The sequence below is a fragment of the Danio aesculapii genome, chromosome 15 (assembly GCF_903798145.1).
Source record: "Danio aesculapii chromosome 15, fDanAes4.1, whole genome shotgun sequence".
Lineage (NCBI taxonomy): Eukaryota > Metazoa > Chordata > Actinopteri > Cypriniformes > Danionidae > Danio > Danio aesculapii.
In genome coordinates, this window is record NC_079449.1 from 24,839,779 (window position 1) to 24,859,488 (window position 19,710).

The window sequence follows — 19,710 nt, forward strand, 5'->3', positions numbered from 1 at the left end:
TATTGGTTTTTACCTGATCTGAGGTCAATTCCATAAATATGTAGAGTTAATGACACATTTATAGAAGTTAATGGTCTCTTGATGACCCATTTAAGCAATGAAAACAAACAACACTTCAATAGATGATTGGCTGATTGCCTAATTGTACGGTGGAGAGAGCGTAATGTGCTGCAGTTTAAGAAAACACATGCAATTACAAAAAACCCTAGCAAATTAAGAAAAGATTTTCATCCGTGACACAACGAAAACAAAACAAACAAACCAAAAAATTTTAAATAAATAAAAATCTTAAAAAATAAATAAATAAGCGCTGCATTTTCTCACAACGCCAACAATTTGCAAAAAACGCGCTGCATTTTCTCAACACTTTCAAATAGCACAAAATCCAACAGGAATGTTTCAAGAGGACCCCAAAAAATGTGACGGACCCGGCTATTTAAGTTATGGTTATTTAGGATAATAATTTATAAAAGTCAAAGGAATCAGAATGTTAAAATAAACAAACAAATAACTCACCTGTCAAAGATCACCTGCACTGAGCAATAGTCATGGCACAGCGGCGGCTGTCACGTTTTTGGGCTTCCTTGAAACATTTCTGTTGTGTTGCAATGTTTTTGCAAGTGTTGAGAAAAAATGCAGCGTGTTTTCGTTTTGTTTGCGTTGTGAGAAAATGCAGCACGTTTCATTAATTGTTTGCCTTGTGAGAAACTGCAGTGCGTTTCATTAGGTGTTTGCCTTGTGAGAAACTGCAGTGCGTTTCATTCATTGTTTGCATTTTTGCAAATTGTTTGCATTGTGAGAATATGTACACGTTTTCGTAAATTGTTTGCATTGTGAAAATGCTGCATGTTTTGTTAATTTGCCTGCGTTGTGGGAAAATGCAGTGCGTTTTCATCAATTGTTTGCGTTGTGGGAAAATGCAGTGCGTTTATGTGTTTGCATTGTGAAGATTTGTAGTATGTGTGCTGTCAAACAGATGAAGATTTTTTCTTAATTTGCTGGCGTTTTTTTGTAATAGCATGTGTTTTCTTAAATTGCAGAACTTTAAGCTCTCTCGGCCACCGCACAATTGGACTATTAAAAAAAAAACCTTTATATTTACACTGCAGTAAATGACATGACATTTCAAGCAGTCTGAAAAGACAAATCATTTTTGCAAAGCAGCTGGTTCAGATGAATTAAAGTTTTAAAAATCTTTATATAACTTACTGTAACAAAACTAAAACTCTTATATTAAACAGAATAAAAAAGACAGGTACAAGTTATTGTTACACAGTAGTTGTTGTTATTGGTGTGAATCCTGCTTTCCATTTCTTGGTGAATAAAAAGGTCAAGCATTTAGTCATCCGTTCCTTACAAGGAACCACAAATGAATGCATCGGAAACTAATCTGGAGACAGAGAAGCTTGAAGATGCTTTACTAATTTGAGCACTGTAGCTGTGCCACTACTAGTCTTTTATTGGTAATATTGGTGTAAAATTGGTGTAGTGTTTAATTACTCATTTCTAGTAAGCAGGTTAAACCAGAGGCGGCTGACTTCAAGAAACGACACTAGAAGCACCCATTTATTTCTATTGGTCTTTTATTATTTTAATACAAAAAGTAGAAATCACAACCCTGGTGGAAAAAAAACGTGTGTGCATGAATATTCAAGAGTGTGTGGACAAAATGTTCTGGTTGCTCTTGGCATCAGTTGACGTGTGGCAAAAAGCTACGCAAAGGTACCGTCCAAAAGACAGATTTTGATGCCTGCGGCCACTGGCAGAGGATGAGCTCCACATGCACGGCTCTGTGTTCTCCCGAGGCCACTTATTTGGAGCTGAAGTAGTCGACCACCCCGCTGCCCTTCAGGCCATCGAAGAAGAAAAAGTTTCTGTGCGGAGCATCTCTCTGAGACAGCGCCTGCGGAACACATGCAAACAAATCACATCAGGCGCCGCTGACACAGAACCGCTTGGGTAATGAACTGCTTTGATTGAAGGCGTCGGACACGTTCTCTGTTGTGGCGACGGAGACTGATGGACGAAGGGCAGCGAGGAACAGAGAGCCATATGCCAATTGCAGCCTGTTTCATCATGCAGGGAGATGGCGAGACAGCCTGGCTTCACTCCACCGCCATGTGGGTTCAAGGCCTGCCCAGCCATGGCGTTCACTCCAACACCCCATACAAAGACCACACCGCATCCCGCTCGGTGCAATGACATCACCCTCTTAGAGCGATATTGACGTTTAGCATTCACCAAAGACTGTTGTAGGGGGTGGTAATGGTTCGTGCTTTTGAGGTGGACCAGAGTATAGGTGATCCTCTTTTACAGTCCATAATCCAGGTAATTATCCAATCTAGGCCGACTGATTACATCACTACGCTTTGGGTTATTTAATCTCGCACGGTTTATGGAGCATATGAGAAGATTTCAGCCACTCTCCGCTGGATTTCATCAGTGACCGGAGTATTACCTTGTCATTTCTGGCATTTACACACCATCACAGAAAAGACATTTGGATTTAGCCCAGATCCTGATGGAGAGGGCAGCTGCCATACGCTTCTCACTGCGCCTCATCACAATTTCTTTTTTCTTATGAAAGTGTAGGGTGGAGAATGAGATTGAAATATTATTCTGCAATATCAGAACTCGTACAGCCTCCTCACCTTTCTGTATTATTCCACCCACATAGAGTGACAGCAGATCAATAAACTCACTACAGTTTGACAAATACTGCAACTGTTGGACAACATAATGTACTTTCAAGGCTTTTTAGTCGAGAATGCAGTTGTTTAGATTGCAACTATGCAGTTGATTTATAAGGACAGCGCCTATTTTAAATATTTATAATTTCTGAGATGCAGCGCGTCGGCATCCATCAGCCTGTCGACGTTGTCCATACACACAACATGACGACAGAGACTGCATAATAAGAAAATATCAGCATATTTTCAAACTACAGCTGATCAAATCATTATAAAACTGCTGAGTAACATTGAGATGGGACTCACATATCAGGAATGTATTCATTTTGAATCTTTGTATAACCCGGAGTTACTTTTTGGTTGGCCATTTGTTTCTAATGCGTCTCCTGTTTTCGTTACTGCAAACTAGTTCAGTAAAATAAAAGAAGAGCCCGCATGTGTTTAGCGTTTTTCCTTATCGCAAACACAACAGTGATCTGGTAGTGTTTGCATTGCTTTGGCTTTTTCGGGGTTAAGAATTATGATCTACCGATTGAAACAGAGTTTCAATACTGGGAAATCATTGTAGACTGATGGCATTTCATGCTGTTCAGCTTTATAATCTTAAAATGTGAACAAAATCAGCTGTTTTGTCATCACTTCAGACATTACGCTAAAGAATCAGTCAAATACTAGCTCTAAAGTGACATTGGGGAAGTAGCAACGATTTCTGCTTTTCTGACATCAGCTGCAGATGTGAATGGTGGAAAAGTTTGTTCCTCATAAAAAAAGGGTTGTTAGACTCTGCGTGTTTGATTTTCTTTTTTATACACATGATTATGCCGTCGAACTGTTGTATAAATGTAATATCACACTTGAAGCAGAGCGGTATGTCTGTATATCATCACTGGTGGGAAACTAAGCTATATCACACTGCTCATCATATATATATATATATATATATATATATATATATAAAAACAAAAGAAAATAATAAATCTACAAAGAATACTTTAAATCTCACCTTGACAATCTCTTGTCCAAGAACTCCTCCGACTACAGCGCACACTGGGGACATCTCAGAGAAGCAGTAACTGTGAGCAGAAAACACAAGCCAGGAGCGCTAATTAAGTTGGGCAAAAATTGCTGTTCAGTTATTTGGGGTTTTTTTTCAGTTAATTTTTTATACTTTTATATATATTTTATATAGTCCAATAGTTATAGATTTTTATATATGTTTATTGTAAGTCAAATCAGAAATCATATTTACAAAAACGGATGGCCATCGCAAAAGTAATGTAATGTGCATTTATATAGCGCATTTATTGTGTATGGCCATACACCCAAAGCGCTTCACAATCATGAGGGGGTCTCTCCACACCAGCGTGCAACATCCACTTAGATGATGTGACGGCAGCCACAGAACAACGGCACCAGTGCGCTCACCACACATCAGCTATAGTGTAGTGGAGAGACAGTGATAGAGCCAAATCAGTGGACGGAGATGATTGGGAGGTCATGATGGGTAAGGGCCTCCCCTACGCTTTATGAGATGTGACATTAGACTTTTAATGACCACAGAGAGTCAAGACCTCGGTCTAACGTCTCCTCCGAAAGATGGCACTCACTGACAGTATAGTGTCCCTTCAGTATACTGGGGTATTAGGACTCACACAAACCGCAGGTTGAGCGCCCTCTGCTGGCCTTACTACCATAATATGTGGTAGTTTAAAAGATGGAAGTATGTTGGTGAAAAACATATAGTAGACAAAATAGATGGTAAAATGAAAATGTTCTTGTGTTAGTTTATTAAAACTATTTAAAAAAAGAATGCACAAAATACAAAGCACATTTTACAATTACAGATTAATTTGAAATGTATAGTTATTTACTTTATAGCATAATTATCCTTATTATTTTTTTGTTAGTGTCTTGTTAAAATGTCTACTCTCAAAACTTACGAATCTCAAAGTATAAGAAGAGTAAGTGGACTCTTTATATTCCATTCCCAGTTCCTGCTTTAGTCTGAATAAATTTTCATAGATGGCAAAAATGGCATCAGTCCTTTACTAAGTATGTATATGCGAGCTTTAATGCTGTGTTCCAGACACATGTGAAGCCAGAAATTTCAGCAGTGAAATGTCCCACTTGCATTCCAGTCAGTCGTGCGTCACGGTCACATATTCACCATGTGAATAATTCATAATTAAAATTAACAGAAAAGAAAAGGCTGTCTGTCATTTGAAAACAGCTGACAAATGTACACATTGATGCATTTTAAAGTCTATTTTAGAAGGGTTCCCTCATTGACAAAAAAATAAACAGATAAAAATACATACATATACAAATATATTTGCTATAAACTGAAAGTAATTTAAAGTAGAAATTACGTAAATAGTAAAAATACGAAACTCTGCTCCGGGCAGCTTATTTCTTGGTTTATTTGCATTTACATGTGTCAGACCAGTCGGGGGCTTTTTGTCAGATTAAGCAGGGTAAACTAAGATCCATCATGAGAGAGAGAACTTACTCTGATTGGAGAATGAGCTCAGCAAATGAGTCATGGCCATGAAAGTGTGGTAGGAGTGATCAAACGCAGATGGCTCCTCTAAATTGATGTCATCTTACCTGCTCATTTTAATACACAAATATATTGAAGTCCCAGCTTCAGTTTCCCTTTTAAAATGTTGAAAACAGGCTATTGGTAATTGCTGATACAGTCAGTTATTTCCTCTGATGCAGTCCAGACCTGCTAGCTTGTTATTGGCTATAATATTTGAGTTCTGTTTATGAATAACTTCTCAGACAGTCAGCACTATTTCACACATTGTAAAAAAACTAAATCTGTAAATGAACAAACATTCATGGGGAATGTTGTGATTCACGGGGGTTTTCTGTTCATTTATGTAAATTGGGACCTTGATCTCTGCTCAGTCGACACTTAATGTTGAAAAATTGTACAAAGTAAATGTTACTGACAATTGAAAACAATTCTGTGGGAAATCAAAATGTACAATGTTTATTTTGTTAGTGAACGTTGTTACTCTTTAGGTGAGCTATTAATATGTGCAAGTTATTCCACAAAGTCTGGCCATTTGCTTCTGTGTTTGGAGTGACAGTCCTTCTCTGTTGACTTCAGTTTGACAGCCTCAGCTACAATACAGTGGTGCCTCGTTATGCTCGGGAGTTAAATCCTAAACATAACCCGCAATAGGCGAAATCCCCGAAGTAGTCAGCTTTAATTTTTACAATTATTATAGAGGTTTTAAGGCCGTAAAACCCCTCACAACACACTTTATACACTTTTCTCAGACAGGCATTAACATTTTCACACTTTTCTGTTGTTTAAACACTCTCGAAGTTAAAACATTCGTAGAAAAATAAGTCCAGAATTATAGAATGAAACCAAAGACCAAAACCATTTGATCTTGATTTATTCATTTCATAATGGCGCCCTACAGCTGCATAACTTCTACCTTCCTTTAGCATGTCCAGAAGTTCAACTTTTTGTACAATGGTTAGCATCTTCCTCTGCCTTTTTAGTGCTACCGTGGGTGCCTTTGACGGTGCAGAATGTTCCGTCGACATTGTGGGGAGAAAACTTGCAAACATACAGTACAGCGCTTTAGAGTCACACTGTTAGCGGTTGAAGAATTATGTAAATTTAGCAAGCTGAATGCATTCTGTGCTGTGCAAAAGACACAGCAAGAGGAGATTGATTGACAATGGTCTACAGCCAATCAGGACGCAGAACACAATGCACTGTAGAAAAAAAGCATATCAAATTGCTTAAAAAAAAAATCTGCGAAACTGCGAAAAGTGAACGGAGTTATAGTGAGGGAGGGACCACTGTACCCTAAACCACACCCCTTTAACCTTTAGTTTTCTATGAGGGAATGATGATTATTTAATATTTAGTTTCAGTTGAAAGAACAGTAACAAACCCAAATAAGTCTCAGCAACTTCCAGTTCACACTGACTTTAACATTTGAACGGACATGATTGTCTTGTTCTGACATTTAAAATGCAGGTCTCAGCGCTTTTGCTGTTAATTTAAGCCTGGTTTATACTCGATGCATCCGCTAGTTCCCTTGAGTATGCGCGGGCGAATGTGCACGCGACATGATTTCGGCTGGCGGTGCGCATGTTTTTTTTTGAGACTCGAGTGAACAGTTTGCGCAGCGTCGCGTTTGATTTGAGTTGAATACGAAACACTCTGAAGAGATTTTGTCTGAAACAGGTACGATTGTACAGACTTCTTTATGATCTGCGATCATAAAGATAACCTAATGATCAATAATTCTTGGCTAGAAATTACAACAGCCGTGGGAAAGGAGGAAAGTTTTTGTTAAAAGGTTTGGGAAAACCTGAAGGATAAGTCTGTTAAAACCAAAAGAGGCCATGGTAAAAGTGGAGACACATGTACACAATTACAGAATTATGTTTTTCCACCAGTCATAGGTTTAACACTGATTTATATATTGCAATTTTGAATTCAAAACAATTTAATAGTTACAAAACTATAATTATGGAACAAATTATTTATTTGATAACTGGGAAGGAATATTTAAACCTATCGGTTGAAAATATACTGATAGCCTGTTTTTCTAGGCTTTATTGGTGATAATGGTCAGGAATGTTGGACCATTATTGCCTTTTTAGCATAAGTATAGAACAGAAGCTAGCCAGACAGTAATGTGTGAACTGTGGAGCGGGCTAAATCAAAAAAAAATCTGTATTTTTTAGTAAGTGTACTTTTTTTGCTTTTATTCTTGCCCTAATAAAAATATATTTGTAGAGCAACTCATGTTCTCTTGTCATTAATATTAATAAACTTTAAAAAGGTAAAACTGTTCGAGATATGAACAAAAGCAAGTGATGCATCAAAGTTTGATTTAAAAAAATCTTGAATAGTTCTAAAAATCATTAAAATACTTTATAAAAATAATTAGTTTGAAAATGTTGAATGTTATTATTGATATGACGTAGTTCCGGAAACTTCCTACTTTTCCGTTTATCCGTCTGATTTTACAGTGGGTTTCTTTTGACCGCCCCCTGTCATTTTAAAGAATACCACAACGGCAAATGCAGCAAGTATAAAAGCCTCGTCCGTTTAGTGAGGTGCGCGCGCAGTCAGCTGAGATGCGCGATGCGGCGCCAGGCGAAAGTATAAATCCAGCTTTAGAGTCCCACTGTTAAACTTTCAACTTCAAAAGCTGTGCACATGGAGATCAAGGACAAAATGCAGTTTGAAAGCAAAATGAAATGTCGATTTTTTTAAATGTAATGTAGGTGTATTTGGACGCTGTTTCATCTCATATATTTTCAACACCACTCTAGAATCTGTGGCCATTTTCACACTGCTGTTCTTAAAATGGCACGAAAGCACCTAGATTCAGTTCTATTCTGTTGCACTCAAAAACAGCCTGCGGAATCTGAAACCAGACCAATTATTTTGGTCAAAAGAAGTCATTCATGCAAACCACCCACATCCTCAGTTGGTAATAAAGGAAGATGGTGAAGAGAGTGAATGCCAACACTGAGTTTTTGGTTAAGCAAGTACCTGACAAAGGTGTTGAGGAGCAAATCCGAGCTTAAGCCCATGGTCTCAAGGACATCATCGCGGATTTGCAAGAGCAGTTGAGAGTCTTCAGCAAAGCTGTCAGGTTGAGGATCGCGACCTTTATCTGTGCGAAACTTCAGAAGCACTGTTGGAGGAAGCAAGAGAGACAGAGTGGGTTTTCCACATTAAAACAGGACGTGAGTGGAGGGGAGATGTGTTTGAAGATGTGCGCAGCACGTGAAAAGGCTTTCAGCCCCTTTAGGCTATTTTCCAAAGTATCACTTCTCCTTTTTGACTGCCCACCAACTGCAACACAATGAACCTCAGCCCACTGCATTTCCACCTGGCAGCGCAGCACATACACACACACATCAAAGAAACACACTCCCACTCATTCACCTTATCTCACTTTATCTGCCACAGAGGTGAAATTTCAAGTTTCATAGCTGAATTTCTTTATAGAATTTTCTCCGGGTTGTGAAAACAACATCTGAGGCTTTGGAAAAAAAAAAAACATCATCGATGTAATAGTCGCACCACTGGGGCGATAAAACCTCAAATAAATCAGTGAGTTAAGACAGAGGAAACGGCTCTTCCTCAAAAGCTGTTTGAACTGATGTGTGGTATTTTTAAGCACAGCGACTTATTTAAAGTCTTGCTTCGCTGCACAAATAGGAAATGCTATTTTTTCCATAAATGTAATAGTAGATGTTGAGGGAGGGGAGGAGGTGCGGTTATAATGATAGAGAGCTGCGGAGGTGGCATGTTTTGTTTTTGAGAGCCACCGCACATGACTGGCCATGGACAGCCTGTGATGGAAAATAAGCCAGTCTTGGTGAGGAGACCAGGTGAGCGCTGATATAAAAAAAAGAGAAACATCAACTATAATTACACAGATCAACAGGCCCTCCCCCTGATAACGGTGTACAACAGACTGCACGAACTGCCTTCAGTCGCTCAAACAAACTGCAGCAAAAGGAACCATTTAAGGTCCTGTCTGCACCTGGTGTCAGTCTCAGGCGACTCAATCACAGCTTGGTCAACCAAGTGTAAAATATCTATTATGATAGTTATCTTTGTTTATTAACATTTTCCTGTAATGCTTCTAATGTTTTAAAGGATATTTCTTATGCTTTTTGTTTATTTTATATTTCAAATATAAAATAATTGTATCTATTTTTATTATTATTATATTTAAATATAAAATATAAATGTAATTAATGTTTTATCTTTTAATTATTTTGTAGATATAGGCAATTATTGTATTGTCAATTTATGGACAATTTATTTTATTCAACTATAAAACACTTAACTGCTTTGGAAAAGTGATGCATATTTGACTTGATGAAAATTCATCTGTGCCAACGCAGGGAACATTTTAACTACATTTAAAAACAATTCTTTTACTGTATATTAGCATCTAAAACAGCATCTCAAAATAGGACTGTATTTTTGAAAAGATAGTGATTTGGGGTTGTGAAAAAAAACAACCCCAAAATTATTAACAGTATTGTTAATTTGCATTGCAAATTCAGTATTCTTTTCAATATTATTTACTTTATATTTGCAACTTTTTAATTGCTATTTTTAGTGTCGTCTATTTATGCTATTTAATTTTTTTTGTTGTTAACCTGTAAAGCACGTTGAACTAAGTTTATTTATTAGCAATAGAGCTATAACAATGGTTTGCTGAATTTTTAAGTTATTTCATAATAAACATTTCAAAGTGTTTATTAGAATTGTTCTGTCCAGCAGTTCTCAACATGCACACATGACGATAACTCTGTAAACTTCACTATTTTGAAAGGAAATAGCCCATTTCTCATCTTCTATTTTTCATGGGTTATGAGATTAAATAAATCTAACCACTATAGTCATAGAGCTGGACAATATGGCAAAAATGCAATCTCGATAATTCCTTTCTGTATTGAACGATACACATTTCGACATTAGTTTTGAATGCTTCCACTTTTAAAAGAGTATGCCAACCATGGCTGAAGGCAGATACTGCTGGCGGGAAAGTGAACTGTTGGCGGGAAAGTGAACTGAGAGCACTAAACAATACTGGGTGATGCAGCATGAACTATTTTCAGCCGATAATTTTCAGCGGTCAAAAATTTGGTGAATCTCTAATATCAACACAATTATATATTCCTGTTGTTGCTTATTTTAGACGTGTGATTGGCACTTAGGATCAATATCAAGTAAAAATGTAAAAACTTTAATCGCGATTTGATATGGTATTGTTTATCGGCCTGGCCCTATCTAAAAGTTTACCTTGCAAAAGGAAATAGTCAGCAGGAACGCGCTTCAGACTGCTTTTGGCTTTCTCAGTAGTCCAGTCAACCTCTAGAGCTTCTTTCAGAGAGCAGAAGCTGATAGTCTACAAAGACAAAGGAAGTGGAAAAGTTACAATAACTAACATTGGTAAGATTGTATTGTACACTTTGTTGACCAAAAGTTGCATTGCAACTACATGCCAGTTACTTCTCATTTGTCAGTGTCTGCTTAATATCTGCTGAAACTATTCCTTCAACAGACATTAAACTGACTGTAAGAAACTTTGCAAGTACATGACGACTTACACTAACCACAACCTAACAGCCTACTTAAAATCTGATGCAAATTAGTTGGCATGCAGATGCAATGTATGTTAATTCAACAAAATGCGTTAAAGGGACCATCAAAATAAAGCGATAGCCCAACATTAAAAGTGAAAATTGAGAAATATAGTTGATGAAATTAATCTACCAAAACTCCCACCTTTTTCACCATTGTAGTCTCATTGGGGTCGATCTTTGGCTTCTTTGCTTCAGGACCATCATTGGCCTCGTTAGACCCTTTCACCACTTTGGGCTTTTCTCTGACAAGTTTGAACAGGAACATGAATTTGGTTCACATGAAAAATCAGACACAATCCCTTTTTCATTCAAGATTCCTGACTTACTCTACATAGTGATACTCCTGCCCGAGATCAGAGAACATGTACCCATTATAGCCATACACGTCTCCACAGAAGACCTTAATGTTCCTGGAGGCACACAGCTGGTCTACTCGAACCATGAGGTCTCTGGAACACCTGGTCAGACAAACCTGAACCACACAACAGACGTTATTACACAACTGCTTTTAAATCAGTGACCTTGATGGGTCTTAAAAACACATATTATGAAGAAAACCCAATGGCTTGGCCAGACATTTGACATTTTTTTTGGTGAAATAGATGGACCTAAATCTAAATTTTATAACACATTGGGATAAATATAAGGTTGAAATTTATTTTTTTGGCAAATCATGAAAAAGTGAAAGATTTGAGCCAAAAATCTATGCCTAAGTTGTGAAACTTTAAATAAAAAAATTGTCAATGACATCTGTTTAGCATATAGCAGATACATCATTCTAAAGGGCTCAACTATCAGAATACAACAGGTATAATTGTGCCAGGTATAGTGTCCAAACAATAATGTTGTTTTTGGTTCGTAGCTTCACCAAACATTGGTTAAACATAGTAGATCACATTTATTTAGAGCAAGGGCCAAACACTACATAAAACAATGCATATACTTTCAGATAATTCTCACAGAGTGGCATTCAGGATCTGTTACCATCTCAATGACGATGCTAAGCTTTCAACATTCACCACAGATTAGAAGAGCACACCTGCTACATCAGCACTCTTCCAACAAGAGATTATTTTCTTTTTTGACACACACAAACGTACCACCTTGGTCCTTGCTTTGCCACTAGAACCAAAAACTTGGGAGGAAAATATTTGGCAAAGACAAACAACTGACCAAAACACTTGCATTCTTATCCAAGGTCCCAAACATCCCACACCCCACATTTTGGGTTTGAGATAAGAACGGGGTGGCGTATTAATATCCAGTTGTGATACTAATGGCACGTGCCATGATGCGTTAACTGGGTGGATCTTCAAGGACAACTGAATCATCACTTTATCTGCTGACATGGATTCTGCTTGTTTACTTTCTTTTGTCAGAACACCATCCATAACCGCTCAATTTAAAGTAAACCCAAAATGAACTGATTATCTAAGCAGGATTATTTCCAATGATGTTCAAAGGTTACGTAACCCACACCTGAATATCAACAACACTTCTCAGAAATTACTGTTGCAGTGTAGTTGTGCCCGGAGGAATAACACCTTCACTGTTCTTGTTCATCTGGGAATTCGAGAAACATTACGAAACATACGGCGAGACATTGTCTTTTGACACATTCTTCCTGTGAGCATTATGTGCCTCCAGGCAGCAAGACGACTCGAAAGAGCACATCTTTATCAGGCAGTGACCCCTAGAGGATGGAAAGGCAAAACAAAACATGCCACATTGGAATATCAATCAGAGGTACCAGCTTTTCCCATATGCCACTGCTAAACGGCTGCCACCTGGCATTACATGATGTCTGTGGTGGCAAATCTATAATTCAGTTTAAGTTCTTGGCTTTGGTTGTCCTTTGGTTGCCTTGAATCTCTCAAATTTTTTTCAACACTTTTCTAAACATGATCATTTCTAATTACTGATTTGTTTTATTTTTGCCATGATGACAGTAAATAATATTTGACTAGATATTTTTCAAGACACTTCTATACAGCTTTAAGTGACATTTAAAAGGCTTAATTAAGTTAACTAGGCAAGTTATTGTATAACAATGGTTTGTTCTGTAGACTATCGGAAAAAATAGCTTAAAGGGGCTAATATTTTGACCTTAAAATAGCTCATAAAAAATTTTAAACTGCTTTTATTCTAGCCGAAATGAAACAAATAAGACTTTCTCTAGAAGATAAAACATTATCAGGCATGCTGTTAAAATTTCCTTGCTCTGTTAAACATAATTTAGGAAATATTTTAAAAAATGTAAAAAAAAAATAATAATTTCAAAGAGGGGCTAATAATTCTGACTTTAACTGTATGTCATAACTACCGAGACAAAATGTGAAATTATGAGAGAAGTGAGTGTCATGGTAGAACTCATAGCAAAGATTACAATGATAATGTCAACATTGTCATACTTAGAGAAGTCATAATTATGGCATAAAAATAAATGCCATATTTTGTTAGTAATAATTATCAGATTTAGTCTTCATTTCTTTTGTCCTATAATTAAAATGATTTTATTTTAATATGTCAGAAATTGCCTTAAATTAGAAATTCATTATTCTGGACCACAGAAATAACAATTCTCTTACATCTTTGAATAGACAACTAAACAAAATGACAAATAATTTACATAGAGAACCTAGCAACTATTTGAAGTCTCTTTAAGTAACATTTACTTAATTTGATTTATTTATTATTTAAAATAAGCACTTCACTTCTTTCATTACTGGATGAATCAGCATTTTTTAGCAAATCTATTGAACAAATTACTTATTAAAGGTATAGTTCTCCTAAAATTTACTCACTATTTACTCTTCGTCAAATGGTTCCAAACCTTTATGAGTTTCTTTCATAAAAAGATATTTTGAAGAAAGCTGAAAACCTGTAACTATTGACTTTCATAGTAGAAAAAACAATTATTATGGAGATCAGTGGGTACAGGTTTGCAGCTTTCCTCAAAATATCTTCCTTTTTGTTAAGCTCAAAGGTTTGAAACAGGTGTAGTGTGAGTAAATGATGGAAGAATTTCAATTTTGGGTGATCAATCCTTTTATCGAAGCAGTTTAAAACTAGAAAACCAGACAGCATTACTGAATTAAAGCAGTGTTTATCCTTTTAAATTAATTTAAGTAGTTACTTGTCACCACCAAGTGCCACAACAATGAAAGTAAAACCATATTCATTTGAACATTTTGAAGTCTCAATATTAATTTTAACATTTGAAATTTCTTTTAACTGGTGATTTACTCCATTTTGACTGCTACATCAGTGTTTGTGCCTAAAGTTATATTTCAGCTAAGGTATAATTAAAGCTATTGTCTTTCGGATGAGATGTTAAACTAAGGTCCTGACTCTCTGTGGTCATTTAAAATCCCATGGCACTTCTCGTAAAGAGTAGGAGTGTAGCCCCGGTGTCCGGGCCAAATTCCCTCCATTGGCCCTTACCTATCAAAGCCTCTCAATCATACCCATCCACTGAATTGGCTCTATCACTGCCTCTCCACTCCGCCTATAGCTGGTGTGTGGTGAGTGAACTGGCGCTGTTATCCTGTGGCTGACGTCGCATCATCCAAGTGGATGCTACACACTGCTGGTGGTGTGGAGAGACACTCCCTAATGATGGTGAAGTGCTTTGGGTTTATGGCCATACACGATAAAAATGCACTATATAAATACACATTACTTACTTGTATATCTCAATAGTTTAATACATATAGGAAATTCATTTAAAAATAGGTATAAATAAATAGTCATTTAGGTTATGAGATTCTGATCATTCAATAGTTAATAATGCATACAACTTATTTTCTGTATATAAATTGGTTACTTAAAAAAAAATGTCCTCATCACCAGCACTAGCAATGCCCTGTACCACCTAGCATTTGTTCTTGATCCCTCAAATGATCAATTCACACATGTACAGATCATCTTGACGATGAATTAATTCAGTCTATTGTTTGCTTCCTCTTGAATAATTTTGCATCATTTTTGACAAAATTGCTTCCAAATAACACCACACATGCACAAGAGAAGACAAAGGCATAAACACACAATACTTCCTGTGCATTTCAAGAAATGGAGAGAATCAGATAAAAGAGAATAGATAATGTGGTGTCCCAGCATCTCTTCCCTCCTCCTCATGAACTCTCGCTAACGCTCCCAGAGGGAAAGTTCAGACAGCGCCCAGACACAGACGAGATGAAAGACTGCCTGTCTGTGCTTTGAACAGGCTATGTATGCTGCCTGCACCTTCCACAGCCAACAACAGGCCTGATTTAAAGAAAATGTGGCCTGGAATATCTTATATGCCTGAAAAAGAGGAACACAAGCTTGCAAAAGACCAAACTAAGCCTTAGATAAAAGTCTGAGTCTAGATCTGACGCTGGCTGTTCATAGATGGGTTCATGCTGAGGTTGAGGGGTAAAAAAAGAGGCAAAAACAGAAGTTATAAATGATAATGCTCAATTGTGTATTGAGACATCTAGTGGACATGAAAGGCGCAAAAAAGGATGGTTCGTTTAAAATATTCATGCTTAATTAATCATTGATGTGTTGATAAATCTCCATCACAACTATGATAGATTTTACGCTTCATCTTAAAATTACAGCCAGTCAAACAGACACTTTCCATCGAAATATTACATTTAATAAGGGATTTTGGAAAGGTTAGTTTTGTATAGTTATTCTAATGTGTGTTGTAAAGGGCCGAACCTAAATGCTGTTTTGCAAATAAAGATTTTACTCTATTTCAATTACAATTTTCTTGAACATTGTAAGAAATGAGGTCTGCCTAGACCCAATTTCTATTCTAAATGGTGCGTTGATGCTCATTTACCAAAAGGGCTGAATTATGATAGAGAAGACAACTCAACAATTTGTTGTCTCTGCATTGTTTGAGGTGACTACATCTTGACCAATAGGTAACAACTGTAGAATGGGGATGGGTATGTGGCACAGAGAACCATCTCATCAATGGTGTGGAAGTTGCATTAACATACAGTAAAGAGATAGAAAAAAAAACAGCTGTGTCAACAGCCAAGGAGAAACTTCATTAACACCTAAAGGCAAGTCTAAAGGCAACATCTATAACAGTATAAAAGGTTTGATTTTAAGAATGTTGAGGGTTAATTCTGACTAACATGAAACCAGGGTTCTGCCGTGTATTTTGAGACTGCTATGCTGAATAAACATCTTCATTAAGATCTTCTACGTCATCCTCATTTTTCTTACAACATTCATTAAATAATAGCACAAAACATAATATAAGACCAAGTTTACAACCATTCCTTCAATACTCAGTCAAACAAATTGTATAAACAAGCATTAATTCTATACTTGTATTCAAACAAGTATAGAATGGTGAAGGAAAACTAGTTCTTCTTCTTTAATTCAATGTGATCATTTAAAGTTTTGCAAATAACATTTACATTTTTTTTTTTTATTTCACTACCCTTTGTACAACTAATAATATGTTGAGAATACAAAATGTCTCCTGTATTGTCAAACTCGGATAATAGTATGAGAAAAGTGCTTTTATTAAAAGGATTTATATACGTTTTCATATATTTTTAAACATTCTAATTAAAAATATATATCGATATTCGCTTGTTAAGTGTGACGTCATGCGAAGTGGCTTCCGGGTCCAATCCCTCTATCAAACTGTATGGGAGGGCTCAACAAATGGTAATAATAAACGTTTACAAAGCGTGTAATACTCAAGAGATGAAAATCACGATCGCAATATAAATATATATGCCTAATATCTGATGGCCAAAAAGTGATGAATTTTTTATAATCTATTAGTGTCTGTGATGCAGCAAGTCCAGAGACTGTTGTTTACATCATGATTTTATATAAGATTCACTTTAATGTGTGATATGACAAAAAAATGGTCATAAAAAATATCTGTTTAATTCAAATGAGTAGTGGCTTGGACCCGGAAACAGTATTCCATACGTCATGACTTAACAAGCAGACAGTGAGTCCAAAACATAATTTAGAAAATTTGTAATAGACTTAGACCACCGTTTAAAGAGATAAAATGCAATATAAATATGTTTAAAGAAGTTATTTTACTGCAATGTATCGTTTATAATTTAATATTACAAAACAAAAGCATACATATTATAGTATGGATCTACTTTAGGCATTTATTGTGATTATTGTGAATTATTTGCAAAAAAACACTTTTGAATTATTCACACATTTACTCTTATTCGTATGCCTAATATTTTCAAAATCTCGTATCGTCACATTTATTTATTTATAACCTGAACTATGTAAATAATACCACATTTTAGTGGTAGTTTAGTGGTAGTTGATTAGATATTAATTTCAGCTATTTACCATTTACAAATAATAACGTTTAATATGAAATGACTCTCTTTAAGCAATAAAGAGTTTCAGGATTGAATTAGCACTCTACCTTTGTGAACTATTGTTCTGTGGTTATTATTTAAAGAGTGTCTATTATTATTATTATTATTATTACATATAAAAGCCTATTTGTATGCTTTATTTATGTAAATTATGCAGAATTTGCAGGAATATATCGGTTTTGGAACTCACCGCATCAAACTGAAAGAAAAAGTCATCTGGTTTGCTCTCTACTGGTTCAGTGTCTGCCTTCACTTCCACCATGGGGTTGAGGAACTGAGCTCTCTCCAGAGAGGCCTGAGCATGGTTCTGACCATTTGCATCCACAGGGATCAAGAACTGAGCACGCCTGGACTCCTCAGTCACCTGATTGATGGAGAAAAAAAATTATAATATATATCCATTAATGTGCTCATAATTCAATTTTACTGCATCTCCTTTCCATGCAATAACAATGTCTGATGAGTACACTGCTACTATGTTATACATCATTTTACTTGATACCTGCTCATGGTCCAGGAGGGTCAGTCCTTTGACTCCAGCCAAAATAAGATTCTTTGCTACTTCTGCTCCAAGACCTCGCAGTCCAACAAGAAGTACTCGTGATCCCCTCAGTCTGAAAATATAGTTATGTTAATTACTGTACTTGACTGGAAACATGGTGATTTATATGATGTTGATAAAGCCTCTCATGCTCACCATTGGTAAATTTATGTGCTCAAAATTCAGTTAAAAAAAAAGATCAGATTATTAATAAATCCCAGTCTTAGGCATCACATGACCCTTCAGAAATCACCTGTATATTATGTATAACTGTATAAAACAGTCTCATATTATTCATGGTGAAAACAGTTACTTAGTGCCACTTATGCTAATATTTTTTGCAGAGATTGTGAGCCACTAGCCACTAGTAGCCATGTTTGGTGTGTGTGTGTATCAGAAATTCACATAACATATTAGATAGTAGAAATCATATATTTACATGTGTAATACAAAATTATAAGCATATGCAGAGCATGAGAGACTATAATATAACCTTTAAATCATCAAGATTTAAAACATTTGACAAGTACTGAACAAGTACATACGGTTAATTCATTATTATATGGTGGCAATATACAACCAGTACGAAAATCATTTCATGCACTGCATTTCAGACGACTGTGAAAGATGGATTACATTAGAAATCAAACTTATGATTTATGTTTTTAGTAAACACAAACACACCTTTTAAAAACAAGATACATAAAATACAAATAAGTTTTCTTTTTTTGCTCGAAACCTATATCCACGAACCTCTTTTGAGCATCGAGACCCCACAGGCGAATCTGGCGATCATATTGTGCAGCTTCCTCCTCACTGATAATAGTGTCTTCTTTCTCGATGGTATCGATCATCTCGGTATATTTGTATTTCTGATGATACGCTGTAAGCAGTTAACTACAGGTTAGTTTGACTATTCTACGCTCTGTTTTTTCTATTGCCCATTCAGTGGGACAAAAATGCCGCTTAGTGATACTCGTAAAGACGCGTAATGATGACGTATGAGATGTGTGCCTGAATCAGAGCTCAACAATGGACCAGGGATCCTTTATATCTATAGCAACTCTGAAGCTTTAAAATCCATCAAAATGTGGCATGTACATATGATTAATTGCATGTTTAATGAATATTGCGAGTGAAGGTTCGCCCTTAGTTTTTATTTAACTTAACACATCTGTCCAAATATGAGTGAAATATGTGTATTTTGTTATTGTGTTATAATCTACTTGCAAAAAAATGGAACAAAAGAAAATAAGTATTTTTTTTATCACAAGAGATAATAAATAGTAAATAATTTAAATAATATACAAAATAAAGAGTCTTCTTTATTTTTAAAAACATTCTTTAAGTATTTGACAAATTATTTGACAATTATTATAAGATTTTCATTCATTCATTTATTTTCTTTTCAGCTTAGTCGCTTTATAAATCAGGGATCACTACAGCGGAATGAACCGCCAACTCATCCAGCATATGTTTACGCAGAGGATGCCCTTCCAGCCGCAACCCAGTACTGGAAAAATAAGATTTTCAATTCGAACAAAATGTAACAATATAAATTACAATAATAATAGTCTTAAACAAACATAACTGTGACAGAATTATGTTTATTGGAGTGACCCGTGCTTGCAAAATAAAATCATATAAAATGTCGAGTTGTATAAAAATGTGATATTTTAGTGTTATTATTTTCAACATTTTTGATATAAAAATATATTGCAGTATTTTAGTAGTATAATAGTTAGTAGATATAATAGTAGATATTAATAGTATTGCAGTAAAAACAATCCATTTTATTGAAAGGTACATTGTATAGTCATGACCATAACTGGATGTATTATTTTAATTTTAATATTATCATTTATATATATAACTCATGCTCTTGAAGCATCTGATACCAAAGATAATGTAATGTAGATAATATGTTTTAACTACAAGG

The 19,710-nt window shown here is 35.8% G+C and overlaps 1 protein-coding gene across 2 annotated transcripts; it reads right to left on the minus strand.

The window, feature by feature from the left end:
- Nucleotides 1-1,565: 1,565 nt before the first annotated feature.
- Nucleotides 1,566-18,806, minus strand: sae1 (SUMO1 activating enzyme subunit 1). 2 transcript variants are annotated; one of them, XM_056473007.1, is made up of 9 exons: nt 18,525-18,775; nt 17,733-17,844; nt 17,421-17,594; nt 11,180-11,325; nt 10,996-11,095; nt 10,510-10,615; nt 8,233-8,377; nt 3,694-3,763; nt 1,719-1,903 (listed from the first exon to the last, which is right to left on the minus strand). In XM_056473007.1, exons 1-9 carry the CDS (start codon nt 18,623-18,625, stop codon nt 1,811-1,813), a joined length of 1,047 nt encoding a protein of 348 aa, XP_056328982.1. In that variant the 5' UTR covers nt 18,626-18,775; the 3' UTR covers nt 1,719-1,810. The 2 variants fall into 2 exon arrangements, with proteins under 2 accessions (XP_056328983.1, XP_056328982.1); XM_056473008.1 differs by lacking the exons at nt 3,694-3,763; nt 8,233-8,377 and having other exon boundaries at nt 1,566-1,903; nt 18,525-18,806.
- Between the last annotated feature and the right edge of the window lie 904 nt (nt 18,807-19,710).